This window comes from Chinchilla lanigera, unplaced genomic scaffold (genome assembly GCF_000276665.1).
Source record: "Chinchilla lanigera isolate Chin_1 unplaced genomic scaffold, ChiLan1.0 scaffold00026, whole genome shotgun sequence".
NCBI lineage: Eukaryota > Metazoa > Chordata > Mammalia > Rodentia > Chinchillidae > Chinchilla > Chinchilla lanigera.
Genome location: NW_004955427.1, coordinates 2,356,149 through 2,380,328, shown reverse-complemented (window position 1 = coordinate 2,380,328; position 24,180 = coordinate 2,356,149). Strand labels below are relative to the sequence as shown.

The window sequence follows — 24,180 nt, the reverse complement described above, 5'->3', positions numbered from 1 at the left end:
ACCTGTTCTGTCTTCCAACAGACCCCACGCCTTTGCTTTAATGTCAGGTCTTCGATCCATTCTGCCTTCAGTTGAGTGTGTGGTAAAGAGTAAGACCCTGTGTAGTTAATGCGCATTTCGAACAGATGTTCAGACGCCGTTGCTGAGTGTTTCATAGTACTTCCCACTAAGCCATCTGATCCTCGCGTTCTCCCATCTTGTTTTTCTAAAATCAAATCAGAACTGGCTTGGCATGTACAGAACCTTATTTAATATTACTGATAGTGTCAGTTCTGAACCTTCATCTTGCTTTGTTTTCTATTTGGCCCATCTAGACTGTATTCCACTTTTTCGTCTTCTTCAGCCTTCAGATCATTTTGACTCTGTTTTTCAAATTTTATTTACGCTTGTATTTTTTCTGTTTGAAATTATATTTTTGTGCTAGTTGTAAATTTGTTTTAGTTGCAGCTTTGAGGTTTATAGAGTGTAACTTTAACTTACCCTGATCTATCTTCTAGTAATAATTAAAAACTTCACATAAGAGATGCTTACACTCGTGCAATGTCTTTTGTGTCCTCCTGCTCTTTGGGTTTCTATTGTCATATTTTATGCTTTGACATGTTATATAAATTATAACCAATTATCTTTAACAGTAAATTATCTTTGCAGATATAGTCTTAAATGTCAGGAAAGCACTGTATATATTTATCAGTACAGTTCCTGCTCCTGCTACTCTTTGTCCTTTGGGTGGACTCTTATGTCCACTTAGTATCATTTTTACCTCTAACCTGAAAAAAATTAATGTCTTACAGTGTGAGTCTGCTGGTAACAGATTCTTACAGGTTTTGTGTTTCTTAAAATGTATTTTTCTTTTGCTTGTTTTAAAATATTTTCACTAGTTACTGAATTCTACATAACAGGTTTTACTCTACATATCTGAAGGTGCTGCTACATTGTCTCTCACTTGCATTCTTTCCGGTGAAATGGCCACTAGAACCCTGACCTTTGTAATTCTATATGTAACATCTTTTGGGGGGCTCTCCCCTAGATATTCTCTCTTTTCATTGGTTTTGAGAAACTTGACTTGACTGGCATAGTTATCTTCATGTTTGTTGCACTTAAATGTTCTAGAACTTTTTGGATTTATACATTTAGAATGTTTATTATACTTGGAAACTTTTGAGTTATTATTTTTTTCCTGCCTACTTACCCAGGTACTACCTCGGGTGCTTCAATTACATGTATATAAGAACACTTGAAGTTGTCTGATAGCCCAGTGTTACTTATTTTTCATTTCTTTACTCTGCCCATTTTTTATTTTGAGTAATTTTTATTGGTATGTCTTCAAGTTTGCTTTTGTTTTATAATATCCTTTGTGTATTAATTATTTCCAATGTATTTTGTATCCTATATATTATAGTTTTCATTTCTAGAAATTTGATTTGGGTCTTCTCATATCTTCCATGTCTTAATTTTTTGAACATGCAGATTATAAAGATAACTGTTCATTATTCTTGCTGGTGAGTCTAACATCTACAGAAGTTCTAAACTGGTTTCAAATGACTAATTTTTCTCCTCACTCTGGGTAATATTTTCTTGTGAATTTCTCTTTGGTGAATGCCATATACTTTTTTTCTTAAAATATTCTTGAATTTTGCTCATAGGTACAGTGAAATTACTTGAAACTACTGATCTTTTTGAGTCTAGCTTTTAAGATTTGTTAGGTGAGACCAGAATTGTATTTACTGTAGGGCTCATTCTTCCCCACCACCAAAGCAAGACTCAAAGTCTCAGAAATTATATGACTAAGCCAAGCCCACAGGACCAAATTTTTTTAATATCAACATAAAACTTTGTAAATAATTCAACAACATCCACATCATATATTCCAGATACAGAATTTTGGACTTTTACAAGTCTGAGTCATCAACAACACTGCTTTCAACCATCTGCCTATGAGACTGGACGTCCATAGCGAGATGATTCTATTTACGAGCTCATTTCTATCTTTACAAGTTTCAAAAACGGTAACTTCAGCCTTCTTACTCTCAGGTCCCCATGTACGGTACATCCCAAAGCCTGAGAGCAAGCCGTGCTCCATCACCGACTCCGTCCAACGCTTCCCCACAGAGGAGGCCATGGAAGGCCACGCCACCAGCCCACCACAGAACCCGCCCACCAACCTCACCGTGGTCACTGTGGAGGGGTGCCCCTCGTTCGTCATCTTGGACTGGGAAAAGCCATTAAATGACACTGTCACTGGTAAGATGGTGGCACGAGGGATTGCTGCCTTGGTGGGAACCCTCCACAACATGAGGTGCCCTGGGCGGAGCAGGAGCGTGTGAGGCTCTCTGAGGAGAAGGCGTCCTCGAGTTGTTCTATTTATGGCACACTGTCCAAAGTATGGCAGGACGGGACAAGTTTATCTCTGTCCTTGTAATGGGGCTCCCTTTTAATTTAGCAGATCACTTTATACGATATTCCTGAAACTAAATTCAAGGTGAGTGGCTTGGTTTGTCTCCTTCCATGAAGTCATGTGGTTGCCATATTTTTAAAATTCCAGTTTGCTTACATTTTAAATTCTTTAAAAACTAAATTTGCTTACAGCTTTTTTCCCCAGCAAATACCGCTTAACAGCTGAGGAAAGATGTAACACGCACAATTTTGAACTCCCGGTCTTCCCTCCCTCTCTTTTCCATGTTCTATTTTTTTTTTTTTTTTTTTTGGTACCTAGAATCAAACTCAGGACCTTGCGCTTGCCAGGCAGGCACTTGTGCCACTGAGCTATCTCCCAGCCCCCCATGCTCTTCTAGAATAAAAAGCCCAGGGGAGAGCAAAGAGGAATCTGAGTGAGCTCCTCTGTGCGCGTCAGTCAGGAGTGCTGAGCGGCTGCAGTGGCCGTGTCCAGATGGGGTTCACTGTCTCCCCGTTCTGTTTTGATGTTCAGAAAGACGGTCATGTTAAATTGTTCCCCCAAAATGTCATCTTCCTTTTTGGGTTTTTAAATAAACTATTAAAATTCCTTCCGAAGTAGAATTGGAAATTTTAGGTTTCCCTGAGCTGCTGTAGTTTTCATTTTATTTCCAGTGTTCCCCTCGGAACAACAGCAGCGTCGTAGCAGCGCCTGCCGGCGTTCTCACACCCTCCCGCCTCCCGGGAGGCCGAGCTCTCATCTCTCCGCGCCAGTGGAGTGACTTTGAGTCGTGTGATGCTTTGATTTGTTTTTAGTTCTATCATCTTGTCACATGCATTAAGTTCAAATCTCAGTGGACAGCAGGGAAGACCAACTGACAAGCCTGTAAATTTTATTCTCTTATTCTGATAGTCTGTTTTGAAGAGCCCTAGCACTGCATAGAAACATGCCTGTGAGTGAAAGTCCGCACACCTCTGTGCAGGCCTCAAAGACGGGATTTTCCTTTACTACAAAGAAAATAATCAAGGTAGCATAAGCGAAAGGTATAAAAACCTCCCAAGTCTATAATTGTAAATACAGAAAAACAGCTTATTATTTGGTTGACTGTTGTTTGTCGATGTAGTTTTAAAGCTCAGAGTTTTGCAGCTGTACCAGTCAATGACCTTCACCTCAGCCTGCATATGAAGCCCCACAGATTAGGAAACACGGCCTCTACACAGGCATCACCCCTCGCCGCGTGTTTCCCATACTGGGCTTCCTGACGGTGGCAGACTTTCCTACCCAACATGATGACCCGCTCTGTATCTCAGTCAGCCACAGGAGGTCATTAGCCTTTACCAGGCTTTCCTCTGGTCTGACAAAGAGAAAGCAGAAATGGCCAGTAAGCAACTCCCAAAGGGCTTTGGGGACCTTTATCCACTGGGGTGACCATCCCTATCTGGAAATTGATAATGTATAAGATCAACATGTTTCTAGTACTGTAATTACAATTGCTTATTTTTATAAATGGCTATATTATACTATTAGCTTCGAAAGCCATTAAATCAACTAGGACGTGAAGACAATTATTCTTTTTGTTATCATTTTTCAGAATATGAAGTTATATCCAGAGAAAATGGGTCATTCAGTGGGAAGAATAAGTCCATTCAGGTTACAAATCAAACTTTCTCCACAGTGGAAAATCTGAAACCAGACACAAGGTAAGCCTCGGGCTGTTCCAGGTGAATTCTGATAGTGCAGAAGCCATAGCGCCAACCAAGAAATAGAATTACTTCATCTTCTCTGTCTTAGCAGAGCTTGTGTTTCACTCCAGCTTTCTGTATGTGACATTAAATACCTCAGGAGACGTGTGTTGCCAATATGCAAATTATCGGTGGGGATAAAAGGGCCAAAAGAAAATGGTCTTGTAAGGTACCAGCAACATTAAAAACGGCCATTGATATCAAACCCTGATATTGAATACCACAACTAAGACACTCTGGGCAGGAGCTGACCGGAACGGGGATGATGCAAACTGGATTTGAGACTCTGAAGAGTTTGGCTTTCAGGCCAGAAAAGTCCAAAAAAAAATGGAAGCCATGTGACAAGCTGTAGGTAGTTTTAGTACTAAGGAATACTTTAAATAATAACATCCCAGTTCCAGATACAGAAATTACTTGCTTTAGGGACATTTTATCATTAAGAAATTGAGACTACTGTCTTGACAATGGAGCAGCATATTTTTGGGGGGGTGATACTTGGGATGGAACCCAGGGTCTTTGCACTGTTATATATTCTTTAGAGTCAAGGTCTTGCTCAGCTTCTAAGCTGCCCAGACTGAGCTCAAACTTGCAGTCCTCCTGTCTCAGCTCCGCCAAGTGCTCTGACTACAGGCCTGCACCGCCACGCCTAGCTGAGTTGCGTATTTTTAACACTGTTCTATAATAAACAACTTTTTTAGATATCCCTTATTACACCCTGATACCAGGTTATTCACAACACTGCACAGTTCTTGATTCCTTTGTAAATCTAAAACACACAATATTTTATCAGTTTACTACGGAGAGAAAAAATAAGAGCTTTTTTTTTCATTGTTTCACTCTTCCAACCCCTATTTCAGCTCTGGTGGTAGAGGGATTCTTCTAAACGTTTGAGGAAAAAGAAGCATCTCATTCATTAGAGATGGTTTACTGTGCATAAACTTTAGTCTTATGCTGCAAAAATGATTTCTCCTACAAATGTGGTTTCTCAGCATTTTTTTGTTTGAACTGTAACACGGAAAATTTTGTTAACTGTTCATTTTCTTCAAAAGATTTAACTTGGCCAAAATAAGCACATATTTTAGTAAAAGACCTACTTGATGGTCCCGATTCTGTTTCCTTACCACAACTGAAAGACAGAGCCCAATTTTACTAGGATACATTTTTAGGAAAAAGAAAGAAAAAAATTCAATTTTGTCTTATTAATAGGTACATGTGTGCTCACAAAACCTGGTTTTTCGTTTTAGTTTCCTGCTTTTTCATTCCACTTAATAAAAAGTGGCCTGTGGAATACGATTTCTAATGAAAGCTGTCCAGTTTCTAAATGTGCACTCTGTTCCCCTTTTCTGAATCAGGCTGTTCTCGGAACGTCTCCCAGCGCAGCCATTAGCTCACAGTAAAAATGTAGAACACAGTCTTTCGGGTGAAATTTTAGGGCCCATCTGTTTGTAAGAGGTCTGCATTTCCAGTCAGCTAATGTGTATCCAGCGTCAAGGCTGTGTTCGGCTGTGTGCCCGTGTTCTGGCCATACCCCTGAGTACACGAGGCAGCAAGGCGAGCAAGAAGCATCTAATGACCGAGTGTCCTACCTGAAGCGGTGGAAGACCGGTGGAAGTAGGCCAGAAACTGCAGAGCAGCCCAGGGGGAATGTCCACCACAGGTAGGACAACTGTCCTGGAAAAGGTGGCATCTAGACCGAGACTTGTAGTAGAAAGCAGCCGGCTGGGTGAGTGTGGCAGGCGAGTGTGAGCAAGTGTGTGTTAGCGCACAGACTCACGTCTTGAATTATAGCTGCTGAGCTTCTGGCCTTTCCTACCTGACGAACTGGAGGATAATAAACTTCTGAAGGAATTACTAGAGTGACGTTCCACTACCAGGACAGAGATGTCAACCATTTGTCTTGGTAACACTTTTTCCACCAATTGGACTGATGGGGAAAAAAGTGGCTAATGTTTACACACTGACATAGGTGGAGTGGAGCCTGGAGTTGGAACATTTAAACCGGAAGACTCAAGGTGGAGATTAAAGATCTGTAGTCTTGTTTTGGTCAGAAATCCTAAATGATCACGTATTATTCCAAAAACAAATGACGAGAGATCGTGCTCCTTTTTCCTTCTCACAGAGAAAGCCAGACTTCTACACGTTTTTAGACTTAGCCAGGTTTTTATCTCCTCTACAGAAGCTCAAAAAGTAGCCCACAGGAAAGGGCTACTCAGCGGAATTTTGCCAAAATGAGAGTCTGGCTCCACATCAGGCACTGGGTTTCCCTGCGTATAGAGACAGGGCCTTATGACGACTCTGCAACTCCTGGGGGCACCTAGAAGGGCAGCAGAATGCCCAGGGCCAGGCCCGCGGCTGCCTGCAGCTGTAGTGGGCTGTGGTTACGCACTGCACAGGGAAGGGAAGCCGTAACTTTCAGTCAAGTGAGGGCAGAGAAATGTTACAGCGTCCGTCTCTCACTTCTCACCCTTAAGGACACATGGAAGTGCTGTTATTCAAATCCACCAGTGCCTACTTGTGATAATTACTTTCCATTTATTTTCTCCACTCCTGTCCTATACTCACCTAGGAACACCAATCCTCTCTGTCCTTGGGCTCTTGTGCAACTAAAAGAAAAACCTTATGGAGGGCTTTCCCAATATGGAGCAACCCACCGAGTCTGCAAGATCGCTGATGATTTTTATTTCTGTGAATAGAGGAACTGATAAAGTATAACAAATCATAAATCTCACACGAGTGCATACAGGGACAGGCGGTGTGCTGGTCTCTCAGTCTCTTCTAGCTCATAATTTATGGTAGTTTAAGCCGTGCACCAGGTCAGTGATGGAACTGGAACTTCGGCCAGCCGCGTAACAACTTTTCCCAGGAAACTAGTTTCTCTCGACCGTTTGCTGTCTGCAGTCTGTTTTCAGATGAACTGTTTGAGCACACATTTTGATAATGCATTCATGGGCTGTGTTCCTCCTGATGAGCTGGACACAGCAATCACTGACACTAAGAAGGCGACTTATTTATTTAGTGTGTGCGGTGCTGCGGATCGAACCCAGGCCGTCCGCATGCAAGGCAAGAGCTCTATCACTGAGCCACACCCCGTCCTGAAAAGGCCTTTTAAACCTGCACTTTGGTTTCAATAAGCCCACTTTCTTTCCTCACTTCACTGAAAAACTGAAGAATCCATTGTGTGTGCCAGCCTTTCTGTGGTCTGACAATCTCCTATGGAAAATGTCCTCTGTCTGATAATTAAGACAAATCAAATTCACTTAATCTGCCCAAGTATTTTTACTGACCTCTGTTGGCTTGGGGGGATTTTGGAGAACAGTGCTTCCTGTAAGACTAAAGCCTGCCGCAGCGGCACCAAGGTTGTTTAGGACTCTTTGTTTATGTTGTTTGATTGAATAAAATGTTGGCACTCTGAAGATCGGCTGGAATAGAGGCAGCAACTTTTCATAAACTGTAAATCTGGCTGAAGGAACCAGGCATGTGGAATAGCCATTATATCCTTTTCATAGTGTTTCTGTGAAATTCTGGCCTCTGGAAATTCTGCATTAACTTTTCAATGTCTCTTGTCATCTCACGTGCTTTGTAGAAAGTCAAATAAGCTGCCAAAGTATCAGGCATTTATTTAGTTTTAGTTTTATGGTAGGTGTGGGGAGCAGAAGAGCAACTCCTTCCTTTTTAAAGAAGGAAGAACCTGAGTTGATAGCTCAGTTTAGCAACTTTTCACTACGCAAAGAGCAGTGGAGGGGCTGGGGATGTAGCTCAGCGGCAAAAGCGCCTGCCTGGCAAGCGCAAGGTCATGAGTTCGGTTCCCGGTACCGGGAAAAACCAAAAAAAAAAAAGCAGTGGACTAGGAGCACAGAACCCTGCTGGTCCACAAAGATCGGCCTCCTTTCGTGTCGCCGTGTGCTCCTCACACTTCCTTTGGCCTCCTTAGTCCACGGAAGGGCGGGGGCAGGCCACGGCAGCACTGCAGAAGTGAAGTGCAGCTCAACTCTGAACTGCTCGCCCCCCACAGAAACGGGGGACCCAACGAACATCCCTTGGGGCGTAACCGCAGCTAGTTTATAACTTCTCATGACAGCTAAGCCCTGTTCTTCCTTCTGACCCCAGCTCTGCTTATGAGATGAGGGTTTTGCGGTACTGCTCGTATCGGCGTCCCATCCCAAGTAACTGGGATTGCAGGTGCGTGCCGCTCCTCCAGCTCGACCACTGCAGGCTTGTTCGGTGCGCCTTTTGCTCAGCTCTGTCCTCTTGCTCCTTAGTTGCGTTCTGAAATCTACACAATGACTGTGCACGTCCCAGGTATCCACAAATGCTTCCTATAGTCTTGGAGTGTCCTTGGAGACGCACTTTCACAAACGACTGACTACATGTCCCCAGACCTTTTGAGCGGCCCTTACTTTTTTTTTCCTATTCCACTTTTCTTTTCATCTGATGGAAACGTCATCTGAATGGGGCTCAGACATTTAAAGACCACAGGAGAAGTAAAATCACCAAGTCAAAAAAGTCAAACCAAACAGCAGCTACAGGGTGGCAGGTTGCTTGAGGTTAGTAAGACTTTTGTTAAGCCAATTTTCTAAACCATTAGAGACTATGTAACAGAAAAATCTCATCAAACAATGAAAAATATCATTCAGCACTCTGCATTCTGGGAAAACACCCAGGGAAAAAGTTGTAAGGAGGAACACGAGGGGGAAGAGATGACAGAAAGAGTGGCCTTCTCCACTGACCTGAGGGCGCCCCGTGTGCCCCCACCTCCGCCTCACCTTGAAGAGGTTAGTCTGAGGCAGACCCTGCCCAGCAGGGCTCACCCAGCTCTGACAGTTACCTCAGGCACCATGGGCTGCACCTTCCGAAACCCTGGACTTTCACTTTTACGTGAACTCATGTATTATGATGATGCTGATTTTTATAGCTGCTTTCAAACTTGGTCTCAAACTCTATGCTTTATTCTTTTCCCTTTCAGGATAATGCTATAGAACTTCCTAGACTTCTCAATGCATTCTAACTTTATTTTCTTAGTCTAAGGAGGTACAGGCAGAAAGATTTACCCAATAAAATTTCAATCTTTCTGGTAACTCACTGGCTCTGGCCTTATTCTAACCAAGTAAAACGCAAGTAGGTGACAGCAAGGAATTCTACACTGAGAGGTATATGGTAGTGTTGTCAAGGTCCTCAATAAAAACGTCTCTCAAAAAAAATCCTACAGGGTACAATACTAGTGTTTATAATCACTGTGTCAGGCCCCTTACTTTTACTTGTGTTACCTCATTTAATCCTCATGCAAACCTCAGAAGTTTGTGTTTTTGTGAAGTTATAATGACAACAGTGTGCTCACAAATAGTGTTACTAGCTTCATTTTATGTATGAAGAGAAACCACGGCTCAGAATCACATATTAGTGGCTAGAAACCCGTCTTTCTGTCTACAGAGACCATGTATTTGACCACTGGGTCACACTACCTCCTGCCAGGTATGTAGGGGAAGGTTGTGTGAGATTCACACCTACACAGGAAGAACTATGCAATGCATTGGGGCGGGAGGGGGGGTGTTAGATTTTACCCGACGGGTCCTAGATGGGGCCCAGATTTCATCTGGATTGTACTCCATTTAGACATTCACTTTTATAGAGTGAGTCTTGGTCTTGTAAGTGGCTTTTGAATTTTCATTTCTTTCCAGAAATAAATGTTTTGTCTTGTTTTCTATGAAGATGGCTCTTGTACCCCTGAACATAGCCTAGAGTTTAATCCCTAGGGACGAGGAACTGAAAGGATGGAAAATTAACAGCCCTGTTTTTATAGAGGTGGGACCTCTGGAAAGTGCTCAGGATTAGGTAAATCTGTAGGGTGAGGTCCCATGACTGAATCCCAGTTGCTTTCCATGTAGGAAGAGAACACCAACAGGCACATACCCTGTCTCTTGTCACGTGATACCTTCTTCTACCTCAGGACTGTGTTAGCCGAATGTCAGCATCAGATGTGGGCCCTAGACCTTGTACCTTCAAAACCATGAACCTCTTTCTTTTTAAAGAAGCCTGCCTCAGATATTTTGTAATAATGACAGAAACCAGACTTAACCACTGGATCAAGCTGCCAGTTTAAAATAAAAGTTAAAACTCAAACACAACAAAAGGAGTTCCTTTCTACTCGTTTCCTGAGGCAAACATTTTTTATTAATTTAGCTATTTTTTCAGTTAACTAAATCTGTAGTTCTAGACTGAACATGTCTCAAAACAGTCAAACATTCAAGTCGTCTTTTTCTGCCCTCTGTATTTGTTTGCTCACAGTAGCATCGCTTCTGGAGCCCCTCACCACCATCATGTGCCTATGTGAAATCCACTAACTCCCACACCCGTGTCTTCCCTGTTACTTACTTTGTAGCTTCCAGGGAAACATACTTTGAGAAAGTTATGGAGACAGTGTTTTTTAGTCTCTACACGCTTTAAAAGCCCATCTTTAATTTGATACTACTGCTCAGCTGAAAACAGACTTCAGGATAAAATCACAAAAAATAAAGACTTTTAAAGGCAGCATTTGCTCCTTTTTGAGCATGTCCCCTCACTTACGCTGTTGCCGTTACGGTCAAACAAACATCGTTCTGACTCTGGATCCTTTGAACAGGACCCTTTGGTTCTGTCTTTAGAGTTTTGATTTTATCCTCTTCTCTTCTGAAATTTTTCAACTCCTATAATACTTTAGTCCTTTAATCCACCCCCCAAGTACAAAGTAGGCCTTTTCAACTAGAAAAGTATCTTTTAGTTTGGGGAAATTTCTTATACTCTACAACTTCTGGAACAATTTTCTACCATACTTTCCTCCTATTTTCTCTTCTATAATTCTTTTTTTTTGATATCAGAAATCAAACTCAGGACCTTGTGCTTGCCAGGCTGGTGCTTGTGCTGCTGAGCTATATCCCTGGCCCTCGTCTACAATTCTTACTAGTGAAGTAATGTATTCCCTGAAATAATCTTCCCAATTTCCTTACATACTTTCATTTTGTATCTCTATTTCTAGAATATTTTCAAATTTGTAAATTCTAATTTTACTTATATTTTTTATTTCAAAGAACTTTGCTAAAAACTTTATCCTGTGCTTATTTTCTGTGTACAATTAATATTTCCTCTTTAGACATTAGAGACTTATGGTATCATTCTTCTTAAAAAAAAGTATACTTTTGGGGAAAGATTTTGCTACAAAAACACTTTTTGTTTAGGGTTTAATCACATAAAAATGTCCTCATTGTTAAACTGTTTTAAATTATTTTAAAATTTGCCAAGTATCATAAAATACTGTCAAGAAAGTAGCTTATAAATATTTGTGGCCATAATACAAATACAGCTTAAATATAAATAACTGTGAAATAAAAAGCCATGGATACGACTCCAGCAGTCAGATTCGGCCAAGGCCCAGGGCTGCTGGCAACGGTTCGGAACGCACGCGAAACGCGTTCCTCCTTGACTCCATCTCCAGGTGCCTGTGACTTTTTTCCTTCCATTCTCAGTTCACCTGTTTTGTGAGATTTTTTTCATTTTTCTTTTTTGTTAATGGTTTTATTTTGTTCTGAAGCCCTTAGGACTCTTAGGAAGAACTGCATCTGGAAAATATCCCATGTGAGAACACTGCATATATATATTTCACACATATATACATGAATAAAATATGCATTTTCTCCAACTGATAATAGTGTTTATCCCACGGGATTTGTGCTGGATTACTTTATACTGGATATGTAGAATATGTACACTGTGTATGTATCCAGCACACAGTAAGTGCTTCAGAACTAGCTGCCCCACTATAATACCAGGGCCTATCTTCTCACACTAAATTCTAGCAGTGCTACAGTGCAGTGCCAGAGTCATCGAGAAAGTGACTCCCTGGACCCCAGAAAATTCCTTTACTGTTCAGTTGGTACCATCTGTACCAGAGTTGTCATCCTTTTTTTTTGTCACTTGCTTATAAAATATCTACCTTTTGTGTTCTGCATTCTTATTTAATTCAAAGATGTAAATGAGTTTATAAAAACTTTGTACAAATCTAGCTCACAATATTATCAGGTGACTCAAGATGATTTTAAATCTAGTTATTTTGCTGCCAAGTTTGAGGCAAAGGGAAACTGCTTCACTGTTTTGAGTTTCTTAGAACTTTCAGCTTACATTATCCTATGAAGAAAACCTGTCAAATACTGCACGACTCAGTGAGTAACTTTAAGGTCAGAATCAAAAGGACCTACGATTCCAAGGGATCTGTGTTTTGTTTTTACATAAAGGGGAAGGACCTGGCCAGCGTGCCTCTGGTTCACCAAGGCAGTCCGCTTGCTCTTGGGCTCTGGGTGAAGTAACACTATCAAGCCCCTTTGCTCCACATGGGGGCTCCCTGTTGTCCACAGCAGACCTGAGTCCCAGGAGACACAAAAGCCTTGCAAAGAAACTTCAAGTAGCAGGGGTCGGGCAAGCAATTCATACTTTAAGCAAACTTTCCCACTGCCACCCTACCCTGGTTCTGACACAGGCAGTTCAAATGAGAAATACTACTTGACTACCTAAATTCACTAGCTAAGTTCAAGGTACTTCTCCTCCCTTGCCAGAGGAAATAGGGACATTGAAGGAAAGTGAAGGCGCCTCCCGGACGGAATTAGCTTGGGCCCACCACGTACTTCTGTCTTATTACCAGCCTGCCCAGTTCTTTCTGGTTTGGCTTTCTGAAGAAATGTTTGCTGTATAAAACATCAGACAAGAGGATGTATTTAGAAAGTAAAATTAAGGAAGCATTTTGCTTCCCACAATCCCTTCTAGAACCCACGCTGTCATCATCATTTCAAACAGAACCAGGAGGGACGTCAGTGTAACAAGGAAGTGTTGCTTTCCTACTCTTCAATAATATACTACCATTATTTTTATTTCTCCCTACACAGCTACGAATTCCAGGTGAAGCCCAAAAACCCACTCGGTGAAGGCCCAGCTAGTAACACAGTGGCATTCAGTACGGAGTCAGGTAACCACGTGGGTATTAATCCCCAACAAGAATGTAAAGGCATCCAATGGGAGAAATGTTTCGCAGAGGGAGGCTGTTTTAAGCACAGCTAAACTCTATACACTCGTGTCAGGAATTCCTAAAAAACTGTCTCTTGGGAAGAGCTAACTGATGAAGGCAGCCTCATGACAACACCACTTACGCTTTTCCTCATTTCTTTCTATGTCAAAAAAAAAGATACATCACTTCAGAAAAGCATAAATTACACTAAAAATGTGGTGAACGAATGCTCCGTAGTATGCCTAGGATCGAAGTATCAGTGAGCACATCATGAAAGGGCATTTGCTACACTTTCTAAGTACACATTCCAAGCTCCAACGCCTTAAAACACACATCTGTACGTACGGCATTATTTACATGATTTTATGGCAACTACACTTCATGGTATCTTGGTGACTCTACCGTGAATACTTTCTGTATAAAAAAGGAAACTTGAAATTGAAGGCTAGAACACTAACAAAGGCTCCTCATTACTCCTCACATAAAAAGGACGGTTTTGAATACCTGGCAAATTATTCAGTCAAGGACCTTTCCAAAGAAAACTTCCGAATTCAGTCTTTAGCAAGAATGTACCATTTTTGCAGTTAAGACTTAAACCTCCTTCATCATGCCACTGGAACTTTAGGACTTAAGAACTTTACTGTACTAAGGGCTGACTTCTGTGCCTGCTGTCTCTCCTCAGCTGACCCAAGAGTGAGCGAGCCAGTTTCCGGTAAGTATTCGTCTCAGGGGAACAAGCACGATTTCTAAACTGACTGCACTAGAGACATGGTAGAGCTTGGGTTAGGATTTTTTTTACCATTAGCTTTCTCAGAAATCATTCAGGTGTGAATAAGCTGCTGGACACTGAGAAGGGAGGACACTGCAGGGTGCAGGGGCAAGACAGACCCTCTGAAACTTACTTTTCCACGTGTACCAGGCAGATAAGTAAATTTAACAGTGTCATACTGAAACTTCTGTTTGAATCTTATAACATGCTGCAAAAAATAAACCTAAGTTTGTCCCTAAAGAAAAGTCTACATCTAGCACCTAAACATACTGCTTTGAGATGTACGTAACTATCGACAGGAACCTGAGTCTGTTCTGAAGTTTCGCACTAGTTCTGCTTTCCATATTTAGCGCTGGGAAAAATGTCAGTGTCAGCAAGTGCGTGATGAACTCTGCAGACAGCTTTATAAACTCTTGAGCACAGCTCCTGAGTGCCTGGAGTCGGACAATAAACTCAAACCATGTCTTCTCCTACTGCAGCAGGAAGAGACGCCATCTGGACCGAAAGGCCCTTTAACTCAGACTCTTACTCAGAATGCAAAGGCAAACAATATGTCAAAAGGACGTGGTATAAAAAATTTGTAGGCGTGCAGCTGTGCAACTCTCTTAGGTACAAGATTTATCTAAGCGACTCCCTTACAGGTAAGTAGGGCTAGTAGCCCTGTTTGGAACCTTTCCCTTCAGAGAACGTTTACTGTACTCTCCGCCTTGGCCTTTTCTGTGAGGTTCCAGGCACTAACGGGTGATTGGGTACCCTACTCAAGGTTTCCTCTAAGCAAACTGTTACTGAAACAGAGTCTCATCCCAGAAGACAAGGACTTAGCCTTGCTATTAGAAAGTAGTGAAGAAGCAAGTTGACAGTGCGGTCATGGCACACTGACCATGTACAGGCACTAGTGCATTCAAGTTCCACTTTGTCACAGCCATCCAAGGGTAAAAAGTCTACTGATCGTAAAATGACTGTACGTAACAATCACTGTGGAAGAAATATAGCATCTTTAAGATACCACAAGGGCTCTGACTCTTTGCTCAATACCCTAAAGTCTGTAACTTTCATCCCAGATTCACACAATAAAAAATTTTGACAAATATATAAGGCGGGCCCCAACATTAGGAGATGAGATGTCCGGTCATTTTAAAAATACTTATGGTGTTACCTATTTTGTGCCAGGCACTGTTGTAGCAAACAAGACACTTTCATGTAGCACACCTCTCTCCTCCTCTATGTAGGGAGACGGACAAATACCTAAGGAGCACTCTCAGGCAAGTCCCTTTCTAAGAAGGGTAAGAGAATGGCTTAAGAGGGATTAGAAACTCCTTTAGTTAGAATAGTTTTAGCGAAGGTCTCTCTATAAAGGTATCACTTCTACTAAGTAGAAAATTTAAGAACCAACCAAAGGCTTAAGAATAAAGATATAGAGATGTAAAGTCCGAAGACCTGAGGCAGAAAACACCCTGGCCAGCTCCGTAGGCTAAATTCATAGAGCTTTGAAATAAAGTTTTATTCTTAGTATAATGGGGGCTGCCAGAGAAAATTACCCGAAAGGTGGGGGAAAGCATTACCTTAATTGAACTCTTTTAACAAATCACTAATTTGTAAACAGAGGAAGAGAGAAATAATACAGAAGAAAGAACTCGGAGGCACCCGTTAGAAGACTGACTCTGTAGCTCAGTCCAGAGCCGCTGGTGGCTAGTGGAGGGAGGGAAAACGTGCAAGAACAGGAAAGGTTACTCTTAGAAACAATTTACTTCAGAGCTGTCATGTACCAACTCTCTGCTTCTCCAGGGCAATTTTATAACATAGGCGACCAGAGGGGCCACGGAGAGGATCACTGTCAGTTCGTGGACTCATTTTTAGATGGCCGCACAGGACAGCATCTGTCTCCTGATCAGTTACCCACCAAAGAAGGTATGTTTTCTGATGGTCCTCGTAAGCAAGAGTGCTTTATAGATTAACTCAGAACTATGTCAAGAAAAGTAATCAAGTTAAAAATAATTCTACCGAACTACTGTTCTAAGTATTTGGCTAGAAAAAAAATGAAGAAAAAGTTTCTCAACTCAGACACTTACAGACAAGGTCAGTTACAGACATAATAAATGTACTCTACTTTTAAGCAATTCTGTATTTGCAAGAACAGCTATAAAAGATCAGTGTTTCCCAAACTAAAATCATTCATGTATGAGAAGTTACGCTTTTTGTCATACTGAGTATACCTGCAGTACCTTCTACTTTCTTAAAAACTTTAAAATGTTATTTCTTAACACATGGAAGAGAGTCTTACAAATAACTATAATTAAAATGTGACAATTTCGCTGAGGAACAACTTCTGTAATGTGCTAAATACACACTAGCACCCAACTGTGTAATGAAGATTGAAAAAGACAAAATTAATCCTTGTCTAAGCAGTGAAGAAGGGGTCAAGAAATACCAAGCAATTCTTTAAATATTGTCAGTTATTTGGTTAGACTTTTCAGTAACACATCCCCTCCCCACTGGCACTTAAAAGTATTAACCAGATTTAAGACTGCTGAACCTGTCCATGGGCAGCTGAAACTGTTCTCAGGTACTATCGGTGGTCCCGTCCTAACTTGCTAAACCAAACATCAAGAATCTGGGGAGTTCCATACCTGACAAAAGGCATCTTGTTTTCTTAACTGCTCCAGCCATTCAATAACATCCTTCAGTCTATGAACAGCAAGGGTTAAATGTAACACGGTAGTTATTAAAACTCAACTATTTTCTCTCTTAGGCTATTTCAGAGCAGTTCGCCAGGAACCTGTCCAATTTGGAGAAATAGGTGGTCACACCCAAATCAACTACGTCCAGTGGTACGAGTGCGGGACTACAATTCCCGGAAAGTGGTAGATGCTGCGATCTTGCTGCAAACTACTTCTGGTTTATATGGCCAAACCCCCCCCGAAAACAAACGAACAAAAACCCCACCCCAAAACCAGAAAAAAAAACCCACTATGGTGTTTTCTCATCCATTTAAAGCAATTTTGTTTACTATGTATTAAAGCCTGCAATCTAATAGCAATATTAGGTGTTTAGAAAAAAAGATTGCTGAGAATATTTATCAGTTTTTACAAAATCATTTTAACAAAGCAAGATATTGACATTAACAGAGTAACATTTTTTAGGGAAGCTGGCTCCCTATTCATGGTATTTTAAGAGAGCATTTGTATATTATTTATCACACTGTTGTAATGATGTTTTGAGATACTTTTATAACAAATTAACATCAAAAACAATGTACTTTTTAAAATATTTACTTCTATTGATGTGTATGCTTCCTACTGGTGAGTTAGCTCTGTAAATCTCTACTTAGTTTAACTTATTAGATCACATTATCTTCCGTATAAGTATCTGGAGGAAAGCAGGTCTTCATGTTTATTTAAACTTCAATTTTTTTGGCAACAGCTAAAAATGTTCTGAGGCGTTTGTATGTTCATACTAATGTAAATTTCCATGAAATATCAGCAATTACTGAAGATATTTTGAATCAGTAATTTCATTTCCACTAAAAATGGAGCTCAAAATCTGATATACTCAGTTTTCAAAGAAGTATACTAGTATCTGAATCTACTTTATCAAACCAGCCCTTTAACCAATTGTCTTTACGCTGTTTTCATGATTCTAATCAAACTGTATGCAGACTGAATGTGAAGTTTGAGCAGAAAAAGGTAACGCATGATGAGATTCCTACCATTTTACTAATGACGATTTGCTATGTATTTATACATCAGACGTCTATGAATGAATCAGGGTGTCTCTGTAATTCTTTTTAACTCAAGATGTAATAAAAATCTATGACTCATTTTCATTAAAATGTACTGTTTTCATTTGTGCTGGAAGGGAGATGGAAATGCTACATTATTACCCTCATGGAAGGTCATTTCCCTATGTTTATCTTTCAACATGCTTCAATTCTACCAATGCTACACTTTGTATTCTTTAAGTAGCTATAAATTCTTCAATAAACAAATGTAGTTTTTTAAGACTGAGAGGTTTTTTTTCTGAATGGTTTATCTATATGTAAACGTATCTTTACTACATAAGAAACAAAATCACAAAGTTAGGATCTACTACACCCCCTCACATCTTTTTCACAGTGTATCTACTGTGCTAATAGTCTCAATTAAGGAGAAGTCTATTTTAAGGTTTGTTTAAGCCAGTGGCGGTTAAATGCATCTCTTTCAAAATCAAAAACCAAATAGCACTGTTTCTCTGAATGCAAATCTGTAAGTCACTTCACTTTAAGAACAAATACTAACAAGGATTTCTGTAAAATACAACTTATTTCACATATATATATAATGTTTATGATTAAGTTAATTACAAGACCATAAATGGATTCAATCACCTTTATTAACCTATCAATGTTACATTTTTTATATATAGTATCTAGTCATCTTCTCAAAGGGTTCTACTTTAGTAGTACATCATGTTAACAGTAAAAAGCCAAGTAAGATGACTAAACCTCAACCTAGCATTTTAATATCCTCTGGACAAGAGAAGCTAGAAAGCCAATCACTTTACACACATGTAAGAGTAGTGTTCCAAGATAACTAGAAAGCTGCTACATTTTTAAGCAGGAGAGGAAAAAAACTTTCATTTTGGTCTTTTTTTTTGTGCTCCAGCAAATTATACTTTCAATTAACAGCATCAATGATACCATAAAAAAAATGCTGTGCTGTTTAAATTTCTGAACTTCAATACAAATTAAAATAAAATAGTATTGGAGTCTTGGGAGGCAAACAGCTACTTTCATCAGGATAGCTGAACCTCCTTATCGATAACCAGGTCCAGGCTGGGTATAGCCCTGACTAAAGGCAGGACGATTGCGTGCGTAAGGGTTAGGCCCGCTTGGAGGAGGGGCTATGGTACTTCCTGGAGGTGGAGTAAAACCTGGTCTTGGCTGATAAGCCCCGGGTTGGCTTGGAGCCATTCCAGGCTGAGAGGCAGGGGGTACAGTGTAGTTAGCAGACTGAGAAGTTTGGGTGGTGTAAGTTTGTTGATAACTGCTCGCCTGGTACTGCTGTGGTGGTTGAGCAGACAGTTGTTGAGGCTGACCAGAAAAGGCAGGAGCTGGTGCCTGGGAAGTTGCTTGCTGGCCGTATCCCTGGAACTGCTGAGGTTGTTGAGGTCCAGTCTGCTGACTATAGCTAGCTGAAAAAAGCAAAACAAACAGCATATATACCTCGTTTCGCTTCTGATGAAAGGTTTCCAGAGAATTAGTCTTACTGTTATGGACCAAAAATGATTAAAAGTTCAATAAACTTACAAAAATTTATGTAATGAGTGGTAGATTCCTATATAAAATATTATATTTCAAGACCTTATTAAAGGGACATTTTCTAGGCAACTTTTAAACCCCCTAATGTTAACATGAACCCAGTATATATGTATTTGTTATAACCGCTTTGAGACTTTACAGCCTGAGAGCAAACTTCTGTTCCAATATAATTTCTAGTGTAAAGATGCTTGAATAATAAAAGAAGGAATTCACACTTTCTAGGAAGGCCAAAAACACAAAAGCTAAATAGTTAACAACTGTATAGTTTGGATGGGAGGCCTATTTACAAAAATACTAAAGAAAAACACTGCAGAGAATGAGTATTTTTAAATGAAACAATACTACAAATATACCTTATTACACTGAGACGCTTTAAGCTTTACTCAGTTATCACGGCATTTAAGAGCAAGTACCATGTACCATTTCTACAATCCTTACAATTTTTCATTTCTTTCATATTTGGTCCCTGATTCTTTGTACAACTGAAACTTTAACTTAACAGTACAGCGTAACATACAAAAAGCATATCGTATTGCCCGACAAAATCAACATCTACATTCATTATACGAGGACGTAATTTTTCTTAAAACAAAGTCTGCTTCACTGAAAACTTTTTAGCTCTACCATGAAACACACCTGCAGCTACGTGCAATGAAACCTCTCCAATGACTGGAATCCTGTCAGCATTAAATACCAGATACATAAGAAAATTATTAAAATATGTACAACCCTGCATTAAAAAAAAAAAGGATTGAATGAATTTGAGTATATTCTGAACTCACCTTGAACCTGGGTTCAAAATTTACTCATGAAATAAACCTTTATGATACAGTCCATGAACAAAACTGCAAAAGGTCAGAGGGAAACTGGCAAACCAACAGTGTAAAATGCTCCAATTTATTTCCATAACTCTCGATCAAATTCAAATCACCAGGACTACTCAGATCAGAAATACAAAGATAATTTCAAAAGAACTGAATTTTACCGAGTGAACACCCTAAAATTATTAATAGCAAGCTTAGCTGTTAATAGAATCAAATAGTTAAAGCATGTTATTCGTGGCAGTATCTAAATACTTAACTAAAATAAATGCATGATAAAATCTTGAATGCCATACAATTTCTCCTACCCACTTCAAAGAAGTTTTGAACTTCATTTTTTATTGCTAATTTTTAGCAAAACACAAGAATTAGACTTCATTCTGAAAATGTCTACTTCATTGAAGACTGAGGGAAGAATTTACAAAGCTGCCTTTTCATTCTGGCAAATAAAATCTAACATGAGTCAGGAAGCAACCGGATCCTTAATTACTATTCAGAGGGGGACTAACCCTAAGAGCTCAAGAAGCATTTCCTTAGCAACTTCCTAATCTTTTGATTATAAAGTGGCAATGCTTGTTATTATTTGTGTTAGTCTTTCACTTCCATTCCTGCCCCTGCAAAAAAATGAGTAACTTTTGGTACAGAATATCTGATATTTCTTTAAATCGATGAATAAAAGAAGGATCATATACCCCACAAAGACTAAAATATTACCTGGACTTCTATGGAAAAACTCTGACTCTTGGTCCAGGTTGGACAACACAGAATGGTACAGGAAACTATAAAATTCAGCTCTCCCACTGAATAGTTTCATGTCCTATGGCATGTAATGAACTCTTTGACCCTATTTTCCTCATTTATAAAGTCAGTGAATGGGACAAGATGATTGGTCCCCAGCCCTGGCTGCAGATGAACTATGATGCTTTTAAAATACTGTATCAAAGCCTAAGTCCCACCCCCAACCAAATATCAAACAAAACTTGGGAGAATAGGGGCCGGGCATCAAGAAGCTCCTCTGTGATTGGGAAGCACGGCATGGGCTAAAATGCCCTAGTTTAGATGATGACTAGATCTTAAGCCCATTCCATCTGTTTCATACAATAAAAAAAACCAAAAAAACAAAAGAGGCACAGGATAAATCATGCTAGAGCAAATACAATCCAAGTAAAACTGTTATCAGTGTTAAAATGTATAAACTCCAATTTATGACACAATTTTTGGTCTAGGTCGGGGTAAGCAAATTTACACAATGAAGGGTACTTTTCACAAGGAAAAGAGGCAGGTTAAATTTAACACGGAGAAGTATTTTTAAGTCTTACTTACAACCTCTACCTCATCCAGATACTCAAGCAGACAGTAAATAGTTTAGGCTTTGTGCACCACATTGTATCTGCTTCAACTACTCGATTCTGCCATTACCGTGCCAAATTAGCAACCAAAACTACAGAAATCAGGGGCGGGGACTTAGCTCAGCGGCGAAGCGCCTGCCTGGCAAGCGCAAGGTCGTGAGTTTGGTTCCCGGTACCGGAGAAAAACCAAAAACAAAACCAAAAACAAAAAAACAAAAATACAGAAATAAACAGGGCTAGAAATGTCATATTAAAATTTTATTCACAAAAAAAGCAAGCTTGCTCATCGCTGCTCCATTTGATAATATAAAACTATAAAATATAATTTAAACAAAATTCATTTATATCTTCTTTCTGACAGTACTGGGGACTGCACCACCCAGGGCTTCAGCACGCTAGGCAAGCACTCTACCACGAACCCCAGCCCTTCGTTAGTATTATGTTCAGACAGGGTCTCACTAAATTGATTAGTCACGACGGCCTCTGACTTCAGTCTTCTTGTTTCCATTTCTCAAGCAGCTGCTATTACAGGCACTTGTCACTACGCCCAGCTCATAAATTATTTTTAATTAGAGTTGAAAGTTTTATTCTTAAATTTCTGGCTGTAAACCAAGACTTGGAATCGAATTCTCTGGCATAAATATAAAATTACCTAAAGTATAATCAAAGCTACATTAAAGATATTTATCACACTTAAATACAGATAATCTTCAATAGACAGAGGTATAACAAAAACAAAAAAACGCCAGATGCTTATTTAAAAAAACTAAACTTAATGTTCTTAGTGGCCTGAGTTACATTTAAAATTATTTTTACAGCCAAGTTTTGGTGTCCTACATGTTTTTAGGAGATGTAAATACCTAAGTAGCTTGATTTAGTTTTTACTTAATAAGATCACCTTTCTGTTTGAGAGAACTGTTAATATTTCTGAGGTACTCAAGTATACTGGAACTGTGTGTTACATATAAACAGGGTGGAATTTTGCATTTTTTTGCAGTTCTAAGCCATCTACAGATAAGCTGATCATGTTAGTAAGAGACAGCTTTGTATTAAAAATTTTTTACACTTCCAGTTACTATAGATTCATCTACTGTAAGTCTTTATTGCCCACAAGAAAACAGAAATGTTTATCTTTCCAATAAAACATTTACATATAAATTTTAAATAAAACAACCGTCTCCCCTGATAAATGTGGCAAATTAAGAGTCAGGTACTTAAAGGGAAGAGCTTAACATTCAGAAAATACAGAGACAGAACTAAAGCCGTAGCCTCGTCCCTTTCCACACCTGCTCACCTGAATACTGAATACCGTACTGCTGAGGCTGCTGGGGCGGAGCCTGAGGCTGCTGTGCACCATAGCCAGCCTGCTGCTGGTACTGCTGGTACATCTGACCTGCAAGGGAAACACAAAGAGAGAGGCACGTCTAGTTCAGCAGAGAAAAATATTTTTAGAAAACATTTATATTCTCGCCTCATCCATCCAAATATACAAACACACTGAATAACAACAAACAATGTGTTTGTTCCCCTGGAAAGGTCTATAAAGGATAAGGATGAATGAATAATTTAAGACTGTGGAGAATTCTTAATTAGCAGCAAACATTACATGATCTAACACTAGTGGCTCCTATTTCATACACTTTAGAAAAATAAATGTTTTCAAACCCAAATGCCATAATCAAGTACTGCTTCATTCGGGAAAACTCCCATGAGCTGAAAACTAATAAATAAAAATCTGAGAAAGGGACAACAATCCCTTAATCTTTCCCAAAGTGCTACATTTATCCTCTAACAATTGTTACCATATGAATTGTTATTACAGTAGCAACTAAATAACATCTTTTGTTCTAGAACTTAAAAATGCCTTTGGAATTTCCCAAACGTTTAATTTGCCATAATAATTTAGTATCTGAATATCATAGCCAACTATGTGGAATTGATAAAGCCTAAGTAGTTCTTCCCTGCACTTTCTAACAATGCAGGCCTCTTAATCACTGGGGATGTGTTACTGGGTGTACAGTTCTATTTGGGCCAGTAGACCAAAGTTCCTCTGGAGAAACCTGTTGAACACTAATAATGTGTAGTTTTTTAAACAAGAAAAGATTTATTGATTTATATGTTTATCATCTCTATTTCTTCAGTTTTAAAAATGGATTTAATTTGTACCTGGCTAGTATTTAAATCCTTAAAATAATCAGGTTAGCTTATTCTGTATAAAATTCAAACTACTTGCTGTTAATCGAAAGACTAGGCAAATCAGATACTTATGGCCAAAGAATAAAGTAAGTCCTACAAAAATAAGGTAAGTTCTAGAAAAATAAAAATAAACGCTTTACTAGTGTCACTCAGATTTAAGACACGGAGCCCATTATATGTGCTACAGTAGCTGCTCAATCCTAGTGGTGTCTTTGAGGGCTACCAAGAGGGCATCACTAAATGAGGTATGCCTAAACTTACAGCCAGTTTATTTCATACCAAGAAGTTGTATGTTTTTTAAGTAATAAAAATAAAAGCTGCTCAACTATTTTTAGACTACTAATCTTCTTAAAAACAATAATAAAAAAGAAGTATTCTGTAATGTTTCCTTAATCGTGTTAACAGACAACATAAAGATACAGGCTAACCAAATTTAGATACCACCTCAATAATGGATTATATTTTACCTCAGTTTTAGAACATAACCAACCAGAATCTAAAATAAGGTAAATAGGTACAGAAACATAATCAAGTAGCAGAAACACGTAAAACAGATGACACTAAATTCTAATTCTTAGAAATTAGAACAA

At 39.5% G+C, this 24,180-nt stretch overlaps 2 protein-coding genes across 29 annotated transcripts in view; one reads left to right on the top strand and one right to left on the bottom strand.

The window, feature by feature from the left end:
• The window catches only part of Abi3bp (ABI family, member 3 (NESH) binding protein), a 219,568-nt gene extending 201,642 nt beyond the window's left edge, over positions 1-17,926 (top strand). For all 28 annotated transcript variants that reach the window (XM_013515155.1, XM_013515154.1, XM_013515153.1 and 25 more), the window contains 7 exons: positions 2,032-2,241; positions 3,984-4,092; positions 13,041-13,120; positions 13,842-13,871; positions 14,408-14,569; positions 15,714-15,836; positions 16,678-17,926. In XM_013515155.1, the coding sequence (XP_013370609.1) occupies positions 2,032-2,241; positions 3,984-4,092; positions 13,041-13,120; positions 13,842-13,871; positions 14,408-14,569; positions 15,714-15,836; positions 16,678-16,793 (830 nt within the window). In that variant the 3' untranslated portion in view covers positions 16,794-17,926. The remainder of the gene's footprint in view (positions 1-2,031; positions 2,242-3,983; positions 4,093-13,040; positions 13,121-13,841; positions 13,872-14,407; positions 14,570-15,713; positions 15,837-16,677) is intronic.
• A 352-nt stretch (positions 17,927-18,278) lies between these two features.
• Positions 18,279-24,180, bottom strand: part of Tfg (TRK-fused gene) — a gene marked incomplete in the record, with an annotated part of 33,375 nt that continues 27,473 nt past the window's right edge. Inside the window, 2 exon segments of the mRNA XM_005386305.2 lie at positions 18,279-19,097; positions 22,689-22,787. Coding sequence (XP_005386362.1) covers positions 18,718-19,097; positions 22,689-22,787 — 479 coding nt within the window.